Source organism: Corapipo altera, unplaced genomic scaffold, assembly GCF_003945725.1.
Source record: "Corapipo altera isolate COAL_440 unplaced genomic scaffold, ASM394572v1 104, whole genome shotgun sequence".
Taxonomy (NCBI): domain Eukaryota; kingdom Metazoa; phylum Chordata; class Aves; order Passeriformes; family Pipridae; genus Corapipo; species Corapipo altera.
In genome coordinates, this window is record NW_020884920.1 from 440,169 (window position 1) to 459,201 (window position 19,033).

Here is a 19,033-nt window from a genome sequence, read left to right on the forward strand (position 1 = left end):
AGTGTAAATGATGGGCCACTCATCTTGGCAAACTTACACTGCAACAGCAGCAGACTTGGCTTCAGCCTAAGGAAGTACATTATAACCCCTTTTTCAGAGAGAGGAGGAATTAGGGTAGTCTGTACAATAAATCAAGTCAGCAAAACTTTTGCTTTGTGCTATTTGGTAGACAACATTTTCTAAGTTTATCAGGCACAGAAACACTCATTTACTGTTTCTGTGTGGCAGGTTTGATGCTGAGAGACAATTACACAAAGATTTCTATGTCATGCAACTCATTTCTCTTTTTAAAGTGTAGGTTGCTAGGCTTTGGTCCTGGGAAGTATTAATTCTTTCCCATTGTCTAAGTGAGCACATTCCTCCTGTTAAGACAGAGAGCCCTAAAATTGCTGCAAGCAAGATTCAAACAGACTTTAGGAGAAATAGCAATTTAAAAGCTTATTGCATCCTAATGTTCATTTGCACTCTTAGTCACAGTAAATCATTCTGAAAACCACGTTAGAAACAAGACAGCAATGGGATGAGGATCCCTGACAGGACAGACAGACAGATATCATGTGTAAGTAACCTACCCCTGGATCACTGACAAATAAAACCCAACTCAGATGTAAATATGTTCATCTCTCACCTGTCATATACTGTATTAATTACTCCTAAACTAAGCTCATAGATCTCTCCTCTATTATTTGAAGGAGGAATAATGACTGATTAATAATTAAGAATGTCTGCTGAATATTTATGCTGTTCTTTCACAGCTGATAGAAGGCAGACTAAAACCTTAGGCAAACTCACCTGGTCTATCAAAGATCAATCACTCTCTACATTTCTCATGAGATGGATTTTATTACTTCCCTAGGGACATACATTATAGTAGTAACTGTATTTAGATGTAATAAAAAACAATCCTTACCATTAACTTCAATCAGATTTACATTTTTTTGATTCAAAATAACATACAGTTCTCTCTGGTCAGACTTCTTCCCAACTACCCAGTAATCACTCATTGCCTTCACAATAATTTCCTCATCTTCATCAACTCTGAAAGAAATTTTAGGAAGCAAAGAAGGTGGCAGCAAGTTCATCTTCAACAATTTGTCTGTAATCATTAGGATAGTTCCCTGTCATAAGTTGTTGTGGTTGTGCAGTATCAAAGAGAATACCAATTCTAACTCAGCCATCATTCAGCAGTCAAAGGCTTCATAAATGGCTGCTTAAGACATCCCCAAATGTGTAAATCATTAATTTGTCCATATTCTAAACACTCTGGTGCTCTGAAGAAAACACCTCTCCTCTGTTCTGGTGAGGACACACTTGACAGAATGATGATTTGCTATGGTTTGGTGATACTGAACTTTCACAGAACTAAATTCTAAACCTAGACCTAAACCATGCTCAACAGTTAGATACATTCTATAAAGCTGTCACTAACCCAGTACTTCCATAATATGATGAAACATTCTTTTTTCATTCATAGAAAAATGAAAACCTTGTCCCTAAGCAGAGTGGGAAAATTGCTAGTTGTTAATTAGAGTTATGAGCATCACAGTCATTCAACATTTTCATGTTCTTTATTATGACAGAGGGTCTCTCCCACCTTCAGGCTTGATACCCATTGACAAGAAGCCACTTGTCTTCTCCATCAGGACTGCAGTAACTGCAAGGTCCACATTCCATCCATTGTCTCACCCCAGCAGCCCCAGCTGTGGCAGGGGCAAGGATAACACAGGCACAAACGGGTTTCCCTGTCCTTTATACTACTTCCCCAGATTAGTCAGACTTTAGTGCTTCCCATCCCATTTGTTATGACTACTCTGAGGCCTCCAATAGATTAGATATTTTCTTGGATAGAGGCCCTGGCCCTCTTCTAAGTTATTTTTTTAAAAGGACACTAGAAATTCTGTTTAAGATGGACTGGTTCTAAACCAACACAAAATACCAAACATGAACAGCCAGCCATCAACAAAAAAGACTGGAAAGCTTCAGTCATTTGGAAAAAAAAAATCTAATTAACAGTAGGAGTTACAGACTATTTAATAGTTAAGCATTACCTGGAGAAGTCACTGTTGATGTCACCAAGAATCTTCATGAGGTCAGGGTGAACAGATGCAAGTGATACACTGGGTGTTTTCCTCATGTGAATGGTACTTTTCTCTGCCAGGTTCATGTGATTGAAATAGATAAACTTAAACTGAGGTTCCTTCTCAGCCCTAGGAAGATTTAAAAAGAAAAACAAAAGTGATTTGTGAATACTGACATGTTCTATAACCATAGGCTTCACAGAGAATGGGTAGTGAGCCAGTGCAAAGCTTACTCAGACAGCCTGAAGTCATCTTCACATTGAAGAGACCCAAGTGTTTTAAGACTTGTGGGATTGCACTTCATTTTAACACTTTAAAAAACCAAACCAAAACACAAACGAGCCTGCAGAACCAGCCAGTGTTTCCCCTTCTGCTGCTTAGGCTGCCAGTAAACAGACACAGGGGAGTCTAAAGGCCTTGTCCCCCTTCACAGTAGTTATTCATTTGCATTTTTCTAATGAGCTGGTTTTGCTCTGTCCCCATTTTGTTCCCTTGCTGCTCTCCCCTAGGCCAGTCCCTCTGATTTGAATGGATGCTCAGTCTTTACTTTGATCAGTAAGTCATCCTCCATTCATGTCTTTGTTATTGGTTACAATCCAGAGAACAAACTCTTCCCTGATCCAGGCAATTAGATTTGCCCCCAGCATTTGTGTGGGCCAAGCAAGAGACTATTTTCAAAGCCTTGGCAGTGTTCCTCCATTTCCACTTTTATGTATTTAATATAAAAACTGTCACTTAGAGCTGTAGTTTTGGTAGAAGCCACAACGAATTCAGATATGCAAAAACTGGCTACAGGAATTGGTACTTGAGGCAATGCATTATTTAGGACCAGGGAGATACTGTGATGACACCACTCACCTCAGCAAACAACCAGATACCCCTGCTCTCCGTCACCCACATGCATCAGTGTCAAGAAACTGGATCATGTTTTCAGGACACCATGGCATTAAACTTTTAAAGAGCTAAAGCTGCCAAAGCCAGTCCCAGATGACATTTAAAAAGCCCAAGTTTAATGATTTAGTAGATTGGCACAATTTCAAGCACATCCTATTCTATCCCGTGCGATTTTGCTGATTTGGGAAGCTACCACTAATGAGTTCACTCCCACACCTATCTTTGGTTGAATTCCTCCTTTGTTGCCATATGTGATACTGTTCTTGCTTCCCCAACTAACACATCTATTGAAAAATAGATACAATTTTATGGCAAGTCAAGTCCTCAACTGTAAAACTTCTGTTGTAACCAAATAATCCACTCACTAAAATCCCCATTTGAAATTGTTAAACAAGAGTTGTTCTGGTATCTAAACCTTCATTTTGCTTTTGGATTTGTAACTGAGTGAAGAGTTACACTGTCCAAGCCTTGTTCCTAAGGCAATACTCAGAGCCAGCAGTCAGTGACCACTTGATGTGAAAAATGCTGGTTTTTTAACATTACACAGAACAGCAACCTGGGAAAGCAGAATTCAAAGGAAATCTGCATGAAGGAGGATGTGGGCAAAGACAGTGATATTTTTAATTTATTTTTTTAAACTTAAATGTTCTACTGGCCAGAGGGCTATTTGTGAACATTATGAGATTCTGTTTCCCTCAAGAAAAGCTAGCCAGTATAAACTGAAGGTAAAATTTTGAGGGAACTGCTACTTCTCTACCTCAATATGGGGGAGAGGTGTCAGAAGACTTGTCAGTTTGTTTCAGTGCACATATGAAAGAAGTTCCACCTCTTGCACCTGAATGATTTACTGACAGCTGGGGCAGGAGGAGGCAGAATGTCAATTGGTAATGGTCATATTTGCCTTAGTATTTACATTATTTTCTCCACAGCAATCACGCACACAGAGGAAAAAGATTTCAGCCACACAATAAACACTCGTTCCTAAATTAGTAACATCTATGTTCTTTCTTCAGGGACACCTAAGCATGCAAGGACATGCACTTCATAAACACTCAGGGTGCAGAAAGGTAGACAAACATTGTTCTAAGTACACAGTTAACTCAATGCTTTCAAAAGCTGGGCTCATATTGTTATTTAAGCAGTTCATTAAACCTAACTTTTCAGCATGTAATGAGGGAATGCAGCAGGAAGTGTGGTACAAACCCCGATATTCTCTTGTTGATGTTGTATTGTTCACAAATGTCTGATGCCAGCACGGTGAGCTGAGGCCCAACAATGCTGTCCAGCTTCCTGCAGAACTCCAGCGTGGGCGGGATCGAAGCTGTGGCAGGGAAAGAAAGGGCAGAGATGGGATTCCCTTCCCACAGCTGAAGGTACAGTTTCTGTAGTTGTTCTCTTTAAACATCAGTATGAGTCCAAGGACAAATTTTTCTCATAATTACAACCTTATGGGTGATTTTGAAAGGGGCTCACTGAAGCAGTATTTAGTGTGTAAATTGAGTTACTTAAACCATTAGAGCAGACTGATAAAAGCACTCATGAAAAAGAGACTCAAATAACAAACTAATGGGAGTATTTTTCAAGAGTAAAACAAGCTGCATGTGAAAGTATTTTGTACTAATAACGTCTTGCCAAAGAAGTGATGCTGACAGGTACTTACCATCAATCATAAAGCAGACAGCTGCACTCATGGCCTGGAACAAAAAAAGTTAAAGTAAAAAAACCATTTACAACAGGTTACCTCAACTACCTCAAATAAAAGACAATACTTCAGTGAGGTCACACCCAGGTGAAGCAGTTAAATTAAAGAAGAAATTAAAAAAATCTACTTGAAAGGTAGCATTTCAACAGGATAATCTCTTTGCAATCCTACACAACAGAGTCAAGCTATGATTTTCAAATCAGCCCAGTTAACAGTTTAAGTTGTAGGGGAAAGGTAAAATTTGGTAAAAATGCATTTATGCAAAGATATCTTCAAGAAATTTGGATTTAATGTAAAAAAAATTTATTTTATTGATTAATCCTACTCAAGCAAGGTATGATATCACTTAAACCAACTGAAGGCTGGTACTTTGTTTTAATAAAACAGCTGCTTGTTTTGGAGAGGGTACAAAAGAAGGGGAAAGAGGATTCAGGCTTTAAAGTTTGTAGCTAGAAATGTTATTTTTCCGTCTCTTTGCTTTAACCTGGTCATATCTGTGCACCTTTCTATACATCCCTAAGTACTTCACATCACTGTCTTAATTGTACAGAGATTCCTAATTCTGTGGAGGAATTGCAGAGAAAACTGTAATACCTTATAAACAATTAAATGAAGCTCCTCGTAAGTGTCATCAGTGTTAACAAATATTTTGGGGAAGCGGCATTTTGTTTCTGGATCATTAAGATTTAAAGGTCCAGTAAGAAACCTAGAAAATAATTCAACAGGTCAGGTGAGATGAATTCCTGTATTTCAGTTTCTCCAGTTTAACAGGTGTTCTCCAAACTAACAATTACTTGCATGTATGAATAGATTTGAACACAATGAGTTTTCAGCTGTCCACACAGGCATAGAGCCCTTTGTATATTATCTCAACATTCTTACATTTTTTAAGGATTATTTGCAAATATGCCTCAAAGAGTTACAGAAACAGCATCAGAAAGGCAGAATAATGCTAAGGAAAAGCTGTGCAGATCATCAAAGAAACAACAACAAAATTCTTTCCACCTTCAGTTTGTGAGTATCTTTAAAATCCCTTTTTTATTGCTGTGGGGAAGCCCCTTTCCTTTCCTGTCCAACAGTACATCCAGACTAGTTTGGTGTAGGAAGTGGTGTACTAGAAGCACCTAAACTTGGGAGAGGGGTGTAGACAGGGAATGTGTGCCAATGTCTTGATCCCAAAGGAATACAATAAACCAAGGAAGAGGAATTCTCGTGATGAAGGATGTCCAAATCCACAATTACTCAAAATTATGTTGCCCGGGTGCTTAAGTGCAGAATTCCCCACCCTGATGCTGAGTACAGAGGAAAAGCAACTGGTAAATCCTAGATTAAATCTACACCTTTGTCTGGAGTGCCTGGCTGAAAAGAAATGACTGGAGCAATTCCCAAATTTGTCAGGCAGTGCATTAAGAACAATGGGAAGAAAAATAAATGTGAAATTATGTTAATGAAGCATTTTCTCTTTTTTCCAGAGGTTAGGTTTCACATTGCAGCACCTACTGTGCAACCCTCTGGAATGAACTGCGTGTGGGTATGTACTCAAAATACACATACTTCTCCCAGGGGTTTTGCCCTTGAGGGAAGAAGCAGCAGATGGGGACAGTAAAACAGGACCCACCTTCCATAGTGCTGCAGATTTCCCGGCATTTCAGCACGTATTGGAGAATCTCTTCCCGCTAGCTGAAGCAAAAAAGGACACACAGGAAAAAACAGCTTAGAGGCAGAGAGAAGAGAGATATTTCTCCTTGGTATTTTAGCCCTTAGTAGGATCAGAGAAACAGGGAGAAAAGAAAAAATAACAAACACAAAACCCAAACCAACCACGTTCCCCCCCAAAAAACCCCAACCCAACTATCATACCTCAGGCTCCATGTGCCTTGGAAACAGAGATGTTGTGAGATATTTGTACAAAATTCTCATGTCATCTTGCTCCAGTCCACTCCTAGAAAAAACCCACAAATGATGTTTGTGCTGCAGTTCAGATCACACATTTTCCTCCAACCAAAACTCGAGCAGAGCACATAATAAACCAGGGCAGCAACATTTCAATCCCAGGAATTAATTTCTATTACAATGTTAGTTTATTTGCTAAATGCAAAACACATATAAATTAGCCATAAACCAGAAAAAAAATAAAATGATACTTAAACAAAGATCCAGTTTGCTATTCTTAAGTCCATTTTTAAGTTGAACTCTTCACAAGCATTGCAACTTCTAGTACAGAATGACATGAAGAACAATCCTTAATTTAATTACCTTCAATTCTAAAAATTCCTATGGAGGAACCTGTGTATATTCACAGAGGCTCTTGTGATGGAGATGACAAGGACACTTCTCCAGCTGCTCCCCAGGAAGTAATAATTTGATACAGGCTGGAGATTTTAAAGCTCAGACCAATGCCTTTTCTACTGAATGGTAGCATGACTCATGTTTTCTCGTTTTTATCCAACTCTTTCACTGATTCAAAAGCTTTTCTATTTTGACACTCATTTATAGGATGAGAAGTTGAAGACACACAAAAGAATTACTGAAGTACCTACCAGATAAGCTGGTCATTGTAGAGGAATGCAGTATACTTGACTATGTTCAGGCTTTCTTCCATCCTATTAATAAATGACTGAATTTTCAAGTAAGTCATTTTATCCAGTGGGAAGAAGCTGATTCCACAAAACACATCCAGTAGATCACAAGACTGTAAGTGCAGTGTCTGCAGGTACTGAGAGAACAATGATAGGTGGCTTTTAGAATTCAGAAAACTGACAATGTGTAGATTTAAATGACAAATTTGAGTCTAATCACCAATAATCTGGATTAACAAAGAAAGAAAATCCTTCCAGTTCTGCTTGTCTTGGGAGCAGATAATTAGCTTTCAATGTGCAAAGGAAGAGATATTTTCTGTTGTTCTCTTTCTTGATAGAGTGTAACCTTTACCAAGAGATTTCTAATGCACTATCTAGTGCTCTGTGAAAGATGTGTTATCCAATGGCTCCCTCTACAGTCATTTCACATCACCAAAAACACACAAGTAATGTGTGACAGATTTCTCTCAGTTTGTAATCTAAGTCTTATTTCTTTTCAGAGTTTCAGTGCAGTGCAAGCCTGCCAGCAACATGTTGCTAACTTGTTCAATAGGGTTATAACAGAAAATTTGAATGACTACATTTTTTAAGCTCTTCTAATTTCCTGATGAAAAAGAGAAATTTTCATTGGGTTTCTTTCTATTATACAAACCTATAGAAATTACTGTTTTATTTTCAGTAGGAACATCAAAGAAAAACAATGTTTTAAAGATAAAAATACATTACTTTCTTTTTTGCCATGGTCTATTTTTAATAGACAGAAACACACATCAGCTCATCAAAGTACTCCTTGTGACAGGGGTGTTTATTCTAAAGCCTACAAGTCTTACAAACAAACAAAACAAGACCCTCCCCAATCCACAAGCAAAGCCTGTACTTCTGTTTACACTGTCACAATGTTGTGTTATTTTAAAAATCTGTTAGGAGAACAAAATTTTAAACACCCTTACACAGTGTCTACACTCCATCCTTAGCAGGGATCTCAAGATTCACATCTCTACCACAAAAGCACTAACTGCTAACAGCAGTCCTGTTTCCTTCTGTGCAAACAAGGAGAATGGGAGCAGGCAGGCACTTGGCTGCCACCTTTTAAAGCCTGATGAAACTTTTCATATAGGAACTCAAAGTTCTGCCAGACTATTCAATCAGTTACTTGGTGTGAAAAATACATGAATAATATTTGATTTCTTGCTCAGAAATAGATTTTGCTTTTCATTCTTTCACTGAAACATCAGCTTTGAAATTATATTCTGAAGGCTAGTTATAATGAAGACAATATTTCCTCTAACCTTCTCAGGCATGACTACTAATTCCACCTGGGGGTGTGGTAGGGGGAAGAAGTTAAAAATTTAAACTATTTACTGCTTCACCACGTGCATACAGGGTGTGGAATCTCCACCCCTGGATCTTTTCAAGACTCAACCATCCAAAGCTCTGGGCAGGAGAGTTTAAATACAGTGTTTCCCTGCTTTGAGTAGGAGGCTGAACTGGATGACCTTCCCAGGTTCCTTCCAGAGGCAATGATTCTGCTACAGTAACTCAAATAGTTACTCAAATAAAACTCAAAACTAGTATCATAGTAACCAATTCCAACACCAAAACAGAATTTCTGAAGAATGCACACGATTGTGTTAGGTAAAGTATCCAACAGCTTTGTGGTTCAACTCCACTTGAAGAACCTACTGCGGTAGTAGAAGCAGGAAGTATTTGACAAAATGAGTACCCAGATACTTTGTGTTGCCACCACACGTTTTCCACTGCCTATGTTTTATAGTCACACTGCTGCCACTTAAAGGAGATTTTTGCATCTTATTTCCAATGCAGAATCATACTTTATGTGCCTGAAAATTAAGGTCTTACCCGATGGAAGAATTTCTCTAGTCTCTCCTTTAGCCCTTTCACACCTCCATCTTCCATGGCCTTCAGGAAGGTGCCATTGAAAAGCTAACAGTTAAAAAAAAAAAATCAGTTAGTTGGGCAATCATTTACAATAATTTCTTGTAACTTGGCTATGAATATAGCTAGGTTACAATACACCTCTCATTCCTCAGTATTTGTACTCCACATCAGTCCAAATGTACCTCTTCTTTATTGAAAAAACATCTAAGATTTGAGGAGTCCAGGTAGATATGGCAGCAGAGGCAGAATATTTATGTGTCATTTAAGTGTCTTATGCTCTTGTTTTGTAAAAGGCCTTTAACCAGGGCTGTTTCTCAAACAGATAATAGCTTAACACCATCAAAATCAAATACTTATTAGTGTAACTGCCCATGAAACTTGGACTTTACAAAAATTAGAAGGCTTTTATTATTACAATAAACTATTGAACCAGCACAGAGCTGTATTTTTCTCTTCCATGAATTCCTTTTCAGCTGCAGGAAGAGAGCAGATAACAGTGAGGAGATCAGAATGCCAAAGCAATGATGAGCTTGCACACCCAAAGGGTACCATGAGGATCTTCTTCCCTTCCCCAGAGGAGCCTCTGGTATTGACTGTACCTTGTACATGCTGTAGCACTGCTGCAGGACTGAGCTATAGACCTTGTCCTGCAGGAAAGAGAGCAGCACATCAGTGAAGCAGAGGCAGAATTACAAGTATTTTGGCTGAGCTAAACATAATGTATGTTTTCAAAGAGCCAGCAAAGACACAATTTAGAGAAATCAATCTCCGAAAAGTTAAATAGCATTTTCAGTCAGCATTTAGAAATGTCTTTGTACTCATAAAGTACAGTTTCAACAAAGGGAGTCCCTTCCCCCCTCACATTTAGTACCAAAAGCACCTTACAAACTCATGCCCAAGATTCCAGTTACAAATAGTGCTCTTCCCTGAGGTCAGCACCCAGTGAACACAAACCTATTTCTGGTAGCTTTCTCTTCATCCAGGTCAAAGGCTGAAGGAGGTTTTTGGGGCTAAGATCTCAATCCAGATGCAAAAAGACAAATTAACTGGCAAAATAAGAGTCCCTATGACACCCATCCTTTTGTTAGGACACAATCAGGAACAGAGGTAGTGCACACTGTATTGAACAGGGGCAGGGGTAACCAACCAGCTTTTTAAATATTACCCTGCCTGGCCAAATACCCTTCCTGTATATGATTAAACAGGCCTAATGATCCTGCAGTTTGGACAAGAAACCTCAGGATAGTTATGAGCTGTTTAGTTTTCCAGGTTATTAGTAAATATTACTAGCAGTCTTAAGAAAGTAGTAACACGTATACTTAAACCTAATAAAAATATGTAGACTTAAAATCTTGCAAGAACTTCATTAAACAAACAGATCCTAAGAAATATTCACCTATTTAAAGCTAAAGTCTCATAGCTGCATATTTTGCTGATGTTTATGGGATGATCTTGAACTGTTCTCTGGATAATCCTCTGTCTTGTACTCTTCTTTAAACTTGACTGAAAATACTTTGCCCTCTTTCCATTTATGGAGATAGATATGGATATATAGAAAAATCAATTTGACAGCAGTTCAAGAAGAATCAAACTAAGATATTTCTGGAAGTACCCTTAAAATACAATATAACCCATTAAAAAAAAAAAAAAAAGGAAAGTTCAGTCTTACCAGCAATTCTTCTTCCTGATATTCATAGACTGGCTTTCCATCTTTGTGTTTTTCTATTATGGGATTCCGTACAACCTAGGAGGTGGAACAGGCTGGTATTAGACAATGCAGAATGCATGGAGAACATTGCAGGATGGTGCTTTAGGAACATGCAGATCACATGCATAAGTACCATGACCATCCAGAAGTTTTCTTCAGGTTCGTGGAAAAATTGTCTGTTCTTCTGTGTATGTAGGGATTTTGCTGGTTTTGTTGGACTAAAGGTCCTGGAAAGAAAACATATATGTGGACACAGTCACAGCAAGAAGACATATAACTGAGAGATTTAAAATACAGTGCTTGTGCCAATACAACAAGCCATGCAATCAGACTTCTTACCTCGTGAATTGCACTATAGCTTCACATAGCCCTACATTTCTAATTTTTTCATTCTTTTCTACTTCATTTGGGTGATAGAAGAGAATCTTCTTTTCTTCCTAAAATGTGAAAAAAGAAGAATCCAAGCAAATGCATTTTAACAAAATCAGAGTTAAAGAATATTGAGTACATGGTTTGCTTGTTTTTTAACTTTAATCCCTGTATTTCCTAGGCAGAATTCTATCTTGTACCAAAATGGGCTTCTGTAATAATGGATAAAAGCATATTTAAGCACATTTAAGCAGTCAGTCATCCCATGATATCTCAAAATACTTTATAAATTGAAGGCTATTGAAATAGCTTCTCTGCTAGTTCAAAGCAAGGCGAGCTTCAAAGCCAGATCAAAGCAAGGCTAGTTTCAAAGCCAGCTCAGATTGCTCCAGGCCTTGTCCAGTCATGTTTTCAATATATCCAAAGATGGAAATTCCACAACCTTTCCAGGCCCTGCTCTCCTATTAGACCACTTCACTGTGAAGAATGTTTTTCTTCTAGCTCATCAGAATTCCCCTTGCTGGAACTTCATCCATTACGTCTCATTCTTTCACTTCAAGAACCCGACTCCACCATCTCCAGCCATTCTTCAGGCTGGTGAAACTGCCCTCAGACCCTCTTCCACATCGTCTGTTCTTCAGCTGCACAAATACAGTTGAAGGCTCTCCTGGTACGGCGCAGACTGGCTCGAGAGCTTTTCACTGGGCTTGCTTCATCTTGTCAGTATTTTGCTCCCCTGGGAAGCCCTGGAGGAACACAGCACCCACCAGCAGTCCCACACGTGCTGGAGAGGGGGAAGCAATCCCTCCACTGGCCCTGCTGAGCCACAGCCCGGCTTGCCCGGCTCCACTGCCACAAGTGCTGCTGATTCACGTACGACCTGTTGGTCACCAGACTCCCTGGTCCTGTTCTGCAAAGCTGCTTCCAACCAGTCAGCCCCTGACCTGCCATGGTGTGTGAGATTATTTCACCCCACACACGGGAATTTGCCTTCACTGAGCTCCACCAGGATCCTGCTGGCCCATTCCCCAGCTCGCCGAAGGTCCCTCCAGAGCACCAACAGCTTGCCCCTGGTTGGAGTCACCCAGGAGCTTGCTGAGGGCACGTTCAGCCTCACTGTCCTGTCACTGCTAAGTATGTAAGTACACTGCTCTGTTCAAAAACTATTACAGCTGAAGATTATCACATGAGCCACACAACATGCTGTTTTCTAAAGCTAAAGCCTAGAACTTGAGTTTACTTGTTAAGGGTCATAGCAGCAAGAGAACATCAGCAGTAACTTGAATTTAACGAAGTTAAACGGTAACTTGTAACAGTAATAGTAACCACATTGTATCTACGTCCAGAAAGTTATTTTTAGAGAAAGTTACAGCATCAGTAAAACACAGTTACTGCCTGTCCAGCTCCCCATCTCCAATACAGGCCCTGCCGGTGACAACCCCCCCGGTTACTGCTCCTGTTTGGTCTGAAGCAGAGACAGACCCCGAAGCGGGCAGCACCGATCCCGGCCCCGCTGACACCCAAATCCCAGGGGCTGCTGCGGGCCGGGAAAGCCGCAGCTCCGGCCGCCTTTGTGCGAGCCCGGTCCCGGGCCTGGGGCAGGGCCAGCCCCGCCGGGAGGTGCCCGCCTGTCCCCGCAGCCCCCGGTACCTCTCCCTCTTTGGGCCCCAGCTTGGGGTTGTAGATGAAGAAACTGAGGAGGGTCGGAGCGAGCTGCTTCTCCTGGCCGGCCCCCCCCGCCGCCGCCGCCATCCTGAGCCTGGGGCCGGCAGCCGCCAGACACCATCGGGAGCGGCCCGAGGCCGCCGCGGCACCGGCACCAGCCCCGGCACCGGCCCCAGCCCCGGCCCCGCCGCGCCTGCAGCGGCCCCGGCCCGGCCGCGCTCCCGCCTCCGCCCCGGAAGAGCAGGATCGGCCGGGAAGCGCTCCCGGCGGGCGGGGAGGGACCCGCAGCGCCCCCGCCAGACACGGCGGGCACGGGAGCGGCGGGAGCCCGGGCGGGGGAGGCCGGGGGAGGCCGGGGGGTCCCGGTGTTCCCTCAGCGAGGGGCTGTGCGGGCACCTCCAGCGGGAATCACAGATCCCTGACGGGGCACAGCCCCTCCCGGTGGGCCCGGGGGTGCCGCTCTGCCCCAGCGCACCCCTGTTCGCAGAGGCAACACGGGCGCGGTTCACTCCCCTCTAACTCGTTCAGGGCTGCTGGAAAAAGTAGAAACGATTTATTTTTAGAGTTAGAATTCGATGTTTGAAAGACGAGATCAACAAGTTTGAGTACATTGAAGGAAATGTAATCCAGCATGACATAGTGCAGGTAATCCTTTCACCATAAATATTATGTCTGTTCTGATTATTTTTTCAGGGTTTTTTTCTGGCATTTTAAGATAGTGGCATTTAACTAATAAAATAAGCTTTTCTATAAGTTTTCAATTACCATTTTAATAAAATTCAGCGTGAACTAAATTAGGAGTAAAAACAGCTACATGGTAAGAGATTTATCACATTACTTCTCCGTAGGAGTATGAAGTTTAGGAATTATAATTACTTAAATACTTGGCAAAGTATAAAAGTTATAACTGAATATCTCATTTCACCAGGTCATTTAGAAAAAGGTACTGGTAAACTTTCTTAAATCTGAAAAAAAATCAGTTTGTTTGTTTGTTTGTTTGTTTATTTTATTTTATTTTGCTTCTGTTATTATTTCAGTTACTGTCATCACTCTTAGTTTATATTTACTTTCAGCATTAATAGCATCATTCCAGGTAGTCCTTGTCCACCTCAGCAGCTGGTGTATTCCTTGAGAATCCAATCCAGTGCAGTAGGACCACTGTGTGGAATAGAGATGCTGTAAGACTGCAGCAATTTAATATTTAATGTCTGTACTCAAAAAGTGAGTGGTGTAAGCAAGAGAGAGCTGACCATTGTTTCCCCCTGGGCTGCTGCAGTGCTCTGTCATGCCCCTCCTGCCCTGTGCCATGGCTGCAAACCCTCCTGGTACCTGGCCTGGAGGAGGCAGGAACTTCTCTGAGGGCCGGGAGGCACAAAATAGAGGTACTGACTCCCCTCAGCTGGCCATGCTGAGCCCTCAGGCTGGCTCGGCAGGGAGTTTGGGTATGTGAGTTCATGTGGGTGCAGTTTGTGTGCAGACTCCCTTTTGTGGGTGCAGATCTTGTCACCACTTTGGGTGTCACCTTCCTACCTGCAGCTGTGGCATTTAACCCAAACCTCGCAAGAGCTGAGCAGCTCCTCCTGTGTGGACTGGACAGGTAGGAGGGACACAACAGACCGAGCCACAGCATTCCCAGACAGTAGGAAATGTTTCCAAAGCTGCAGAGAGAATCTGCTTTATCATTTCATGTGGGTGTTTTCAGAGAGGCCACAGCAGAGGGTGACTCCTGCCCCTTGCCAGCAGAGCAGGAAGAGGAAAGGCCCTGCTGTACTGGGCTCCCCAGGGTTTCCCTGAGCAGGCTCTGAGGAAACATCAGGCCAAACGTGTCAGGATAAGACATCCACATACAGTAATTCTTGTTTTCTACCCTGTAGCTCTGAGTTTAAATTCAGCAGTGTGTGCAGATGAGCCCTTTCTTTAATAATCTGTCCATTTGAAGGCTGCAGCACAGTTGAGACAATTTCTGGGAACATCCAGTCAGGATTGAATATATCGAACAAAAAGAGCAGTTCCCCTCCTTGCTTGTGCTCTGCTGCAGGCAGGGGTGAGGTGGTGATCAGGACTGCCTGTCAGAGGGGAAGTTAATTTGTTCATGCTACTCAAAACCAAATGTGGAAATTTTTAAAATTGGTGCTATTTATAGTCAAGTTAATTAATTTCTCACCAAAGAAATTATGAAACTGCAGTGACTGTAGATTTTGGGTTGTGTTGGTTTCGATATTTATATAATTGTTTATAAATATTTAGATGTGTGTTTGGTCAGGACTTAACAAGATGGAGATTCTGGGCTATGACTAAGGTGCCTGTTTACTGCTGTAATACAAATACTGGTGCAGGGGTTATGTTGTGGGGGCATGTGCAGTTGGACAGTGGGGACTCACTGTAATTGGTGATTGCTAAGGAAGGTGTTTCCTTGCCAAACGTTTCCTAGGAAGGGAATTAATATATGTGTAGTGATTGATAAAATATAATTCTGCTTGGTGCAACCTCATCTGTAACTTGACATTGCTTTTGGTGGAAGTATTTGTGAGAATCTACAAAGTGTAAGTGATAAGAGATTCAATTAAATTATTACATTTCTAATGTACACGTTAACAGGGCAGGAAGAAACTTCGATTGTGGTTCCAATTTCATCCCATCTTCTTAATTGTATGTGCAGTAACACCACACCTTGACATTTGCAAGGTGGCATCAGATCACCCCGAGTTTGAAATGTGATTCCTAGCCCATGATTATGTAAAATTAAACTGCTGCATAAGTACACAGGGAATTTGCAGGACAACCCTTGCATCAAGAGGCAAGCAATTAACAACTTTGTGACTGGTTTCTAATTTATTTTTAAAATAACATAGGAGTAAGAAATAGTATTGTGTAGGCATATGTTTTGGTTTGTTGAATCTATTTCTGGATACTATTTTTGGCATTTCCGTCAGCTGCATAGTAGCAGACTTAACAAAAAGGTATACTATAAATCACTCTGGGTGTTAGAGCTGACAGCTTTAAATAAATACAGCTGACAGCTCAAATAGCTGCTCCATTGACAGTATGTGGTCTAAATGTGTTAACAAATGCGTAGACTCAGCAGTTTGGGATTAGTTTAGCAAATAAATTACAAAATAATGCTGTGATCCAGCAAAAAGCACAATGCCTGTGTATCCCTGGTCTGCAGGCTTTGTTAACACTGTCCCAGGCCTTTGAAGCTCTCTGTGAAAACACAACCCTGCAGCTGGAGCAGGGCTCCTGCTAAGACAGCACTCACCTCCCCCAGATTCCTTCTCAGTGTGGTGTCAGGGAGTGTGAGCAACAATGTGAGTGTCGTGGTGAGTAAAGATGGTTTAATAACGGATGTATTTGCTTTGCGGGCCAGGGATTTCATAAAGGAGATGGTCACCTTACACTAGCTTGGGTTATGATTAAGGACACAAAGTTACTGAGCAGCAATAAAAAACCGCTTTCATGCAAAACTCGAGATATTTAAATGTTTTGGTTTGTTTAATGTGTTGTTACCACAACACATAACATAATACTAGTGAAAGAAAAGCTGGGAAGAGAGGATCATGAAGGGGCTAGACTGTTAAAAGGATTTCAGTTCTGAAGATTAATTATACTAATAAGTTAATTATTTCCCTGACGATCACCACAAGAAATGAGAATTATGTGAAGAATGATGTCATAGTTTGACATATTTAAGGTATGGCATTTTTTGTGCTTAGAGGTTGAATAAAGCTACTGTTTATTCTTTTATATTTTAATTGTAACTATTCACAGACAGGATAGCATGGCACAGAGTATTATAGAGTACATAATGTGACCGTGGAATGGAACTCTCAAGACCTGTATTTTAATGTAATCACAAGTATTCTGGTGTTTTCCAAAAAGGTATTTTTATAGTAGTCGTGTCTAGTGAGTCATTTCAGTGTGCAGTGTACAAGTGATAATTCTGATAACTAGTTGCAACTTCTGTTGCCATCTCTAAGGGTGATTGTCAGTGGTGGCTGATTTCTGACTGCTGCCTTTCATGTCAAATCGTCGTGCTGATTGCAGCAGTCTGATGCAGTCCTTATTTCCATCCTGCTCATTAAAAATATGCTTATACCCATATCTGTGTGTTAAATGGGGGTTAAATATGGTCAACATCTTTAGTTTTTCCTTCCTTGTCAGTCAATAAAACCCTGCCCAGGAGCTCTCTCAATTGCAAGTGCCTACTTGAAGCAGTTGGAATTCTACACGCCATGTCTCCAGAAGGAGTATTTTGGTTTAGGCCAGAGAGCAGACAAGTATCTTTGTCAGTGAGTAAATCCAGTTTTTTATCACTATCACATGTGTTATAAAAGCATTCCAAAGTATCATCTAGTGTTTCAAGGATCCCAGGGAAGGAATAAGTTGTTTTAACTTTACAAGTTTCTTCCACTTCAGAAATCCTACAAGTCAGCAAGTGTTTCTTTACTTAAAATGTTCTCCCACAAAGAGCAGTAATCTACTGGGGTAGGTGCTGTACTATTGAGGTTTTTTAAGGTACTTTTCTTCCTGATGGAAATGCGTGGAAAGAGTCTTTAACTGCAGTGTTTTGGATGTCAGAGAGATCTCAGAATATCTCAAGTAGAGTAAGTTTATTTTTTTCTGTTTGGTGCTGTAGTGCAAAACTTTTATACAGTAATAAGTTATAAATGAATAATTGAGACATGTTTTGGATTAGTAATGAACAACAACGTTTTTCTGAAGCCTTTACATACAATTTAGTTAAAATTTCATGTCAGGCCAAGAAGTGGTTCCTTTTTGTTTGTTGCCTCTTGGTTGAACCTGAGTACATTTTGTAGTACAGATGTTTTACAGGAACTTCAGATGCAGACAGCTGAGGTATATTCTTCTTCCTGGGGAATGAAGGAGATTCTGATTTTGCTCACAAATTTGTTGAGAGCCAGGGCACTGCAGGAATACTCTGTCTACCTGTGCCAGTGACCTGCTCCAGTGTGTTACATCTTAATGGAGAGTAACAGAATTTGTGCTTTGCCTCTGGGTTTCTTTGTTGAGGTTCATGGTGCAAAGGCCGAGACGTTGAGGGGAACTAGAGTTCAGAGTGTAACAGCACCTGGAAAATTCTTTATTTCACATGCATTTACCTGCCTGATACAACGTGATTAGTCAAGGTCAGGACACCTAATTGTCAGCGAAATGGAGAGCACTTTGTTTGTTACTTACATGTGAACTACTCCAAGACCCTTCTGTCATCAGACTGATTTCATTGCCAAGAACACACTTTATTTCTTGTGGCTGTCCTGTGACATCCACCCTATGCTATGAGAATCACTGTGGGTCAGTTCCTCATGGTCAGACCCTTGGCTTGTAAATCTGAGTAGCTCTATTTAAGTCACTGATACTCTAGAAATTTATGCCTGCTGAGTGTATTTCATAATATTAAAAAACAGTCTTAAAATTCAATTGTAATTTTTTATCAGTTTGTGTGAATTTTGCACAGTAAGAGAAAAGATGTGAGTGCCAGGTGAAATTCTTGCCTGCACTGAGTCTACTAACTTACAAACAACTTGTGTGGCAAATTAAACTGCTCAAAAACATTTTGAAATTGGACAAAAAATCTGTTTTCACTTGTCAGCTGTTAAGAATTGTGGAATAATAGATATGCATTTTTTCAAAAGGCAGTAGGTATTTCTTGGCTGGCTCACCAATACTTGGCTCCCAAAAGAATAAAGAGCTGCAGAGAGCACATAGAGGAGTCCTGAGGGAGGAATCCTTATGGAATTTGTGTTGGTGTAGTTGTGTAGGGTGCCTTGGAGAACGGCATTGCATGAACTTTTCTTCATGCTGAGTGAAGGAGAATTTTAATATATTCGACTGCTTTTGCTTTGATGATGAACATGTTTGAAAGCCAACAGAAAATTTTTAATTACTCTTTTGTTAGGTTTGCAAAACACAGGCTGGAAGAGAGCAAAGGGCCCAGCATATCAAAGCATCAGCATCCCCAGAGATGGTTGTGTTTGTGAAGGACATTTTTAATATATCAGTCATAGCCTAGAAATACCAGGCAGAGGACATTGGAGCTTTCTTAACATTCATTTGTTACAATTTCTTCCTCCACGCTTTTAGTCCTCTCTCTTGAGAAAACTAGAAAACACCACCAAGA

General features: G+C 40.8%; 1 protein-coding gene and 1 long non-coding RNA gene across 5 annotated transcripts in view; one reads left to right on the forward strand and one right to left on the reverse strand.

Annotated features, from left to right (window-relative positions):
- Nucleotides 1-13,029, reverse strand: part of CCZ1 (CCZ1 homolog, vacuolar protein trafficking and biogenesis associated) — a 14,359-nt gene extending 1,330 nt beyond the window's left edge. Inside the window, exons 1-14 of one of the 2 annotated variants that reach the window (XM_027656431.1) lie at nucleotides 12,880-13,029; nucleotides 11,200-11,297; nucleotides 10,994-11,087; nucleotides 10,822-10,896; nucleotides 9,752-9,799; nucleotides 9,114-9,197; nucleotides 7,215-7,390; nucleotides 6,535-6,616; nucleotides 6,293-6,354; nucleotides 5,269-5,380; nucleotides 4,633-4,666; nucleotides 4,176-4,293; nucleotides 2,049-2,207; nucleotides 911-1,038 (exon numbers count right to left, since the gene is read on the reverse strand). In XM_027656431.1, coding sequence (XP_027512232.1) covers nucleotides 911-1,038; nucleotides 2,049-2,207; nucleotides 4,176-4,293; nucleotides 4,633-4,666; nucleotides 5,269-5,380; nucleotides 6,293-6,354; nucleotides 6,535-6,616; nucleotides 7,215-7,390; nucleotides 9,114-9,197; nucleotides 9,752-9,799; nucleotides 10,822-10,896; nucleotides 10,994-11,087; nucleotides 11,200-11,297; nucleotides 12,880-12,981 — 1,372 coding nt within the window. In that variant the 5' untranslated portion in view covers nucleotides 12,982-13,029. The remainder of the gene's footprint in view (nucleotides 1-910; nucleotides 1,039-2,048; nucleotides 2,208-4,175; nucleotides 4,294-4,632; nucleotides 4,667-5,268; nucleotides 5,381-6,292; nucleotides 6,355-6,534; nucleotides 6,617-7,214; nucleotides 7,391-9,113; nucleotides 9,198-9,751; nucleotides 9,800-10,821; nucleotides 10,897-10,993; nucleotides 11,088-11,199; nucleotides 11,298-12,879) is intronic. The other variant, XM_027656432.1, reaches the window with a different exon arrangement.
- On the forward strand, nucleotides 4,234-7,237 carry LOC113953370. Of its 3 annotated transcripts, XR_003529861.1 has the most exons (4): nucleotides 4,234-4,345; nucleotides 5,567-5,688; nucleotides 6,147-6,205; nucleotides 7,171-7,237. It is a non-coding gene; the product is annotated as an uncharacterized LOC113953370 (long non-coding RNA). The 3 variants fall into 3 exon arrangements; XR_003529859.1 differs by having other exon boundaries at nucleotides 5,567-6,205; XR_003529860.1 differs by lacking the exon at nucleotides 7,171-7,237 and having other exon boundaries at nucleotides 6,147-6,528.
- Nucleotides 13,030-19,033: the final 6,004 nt, after the last annotated feature.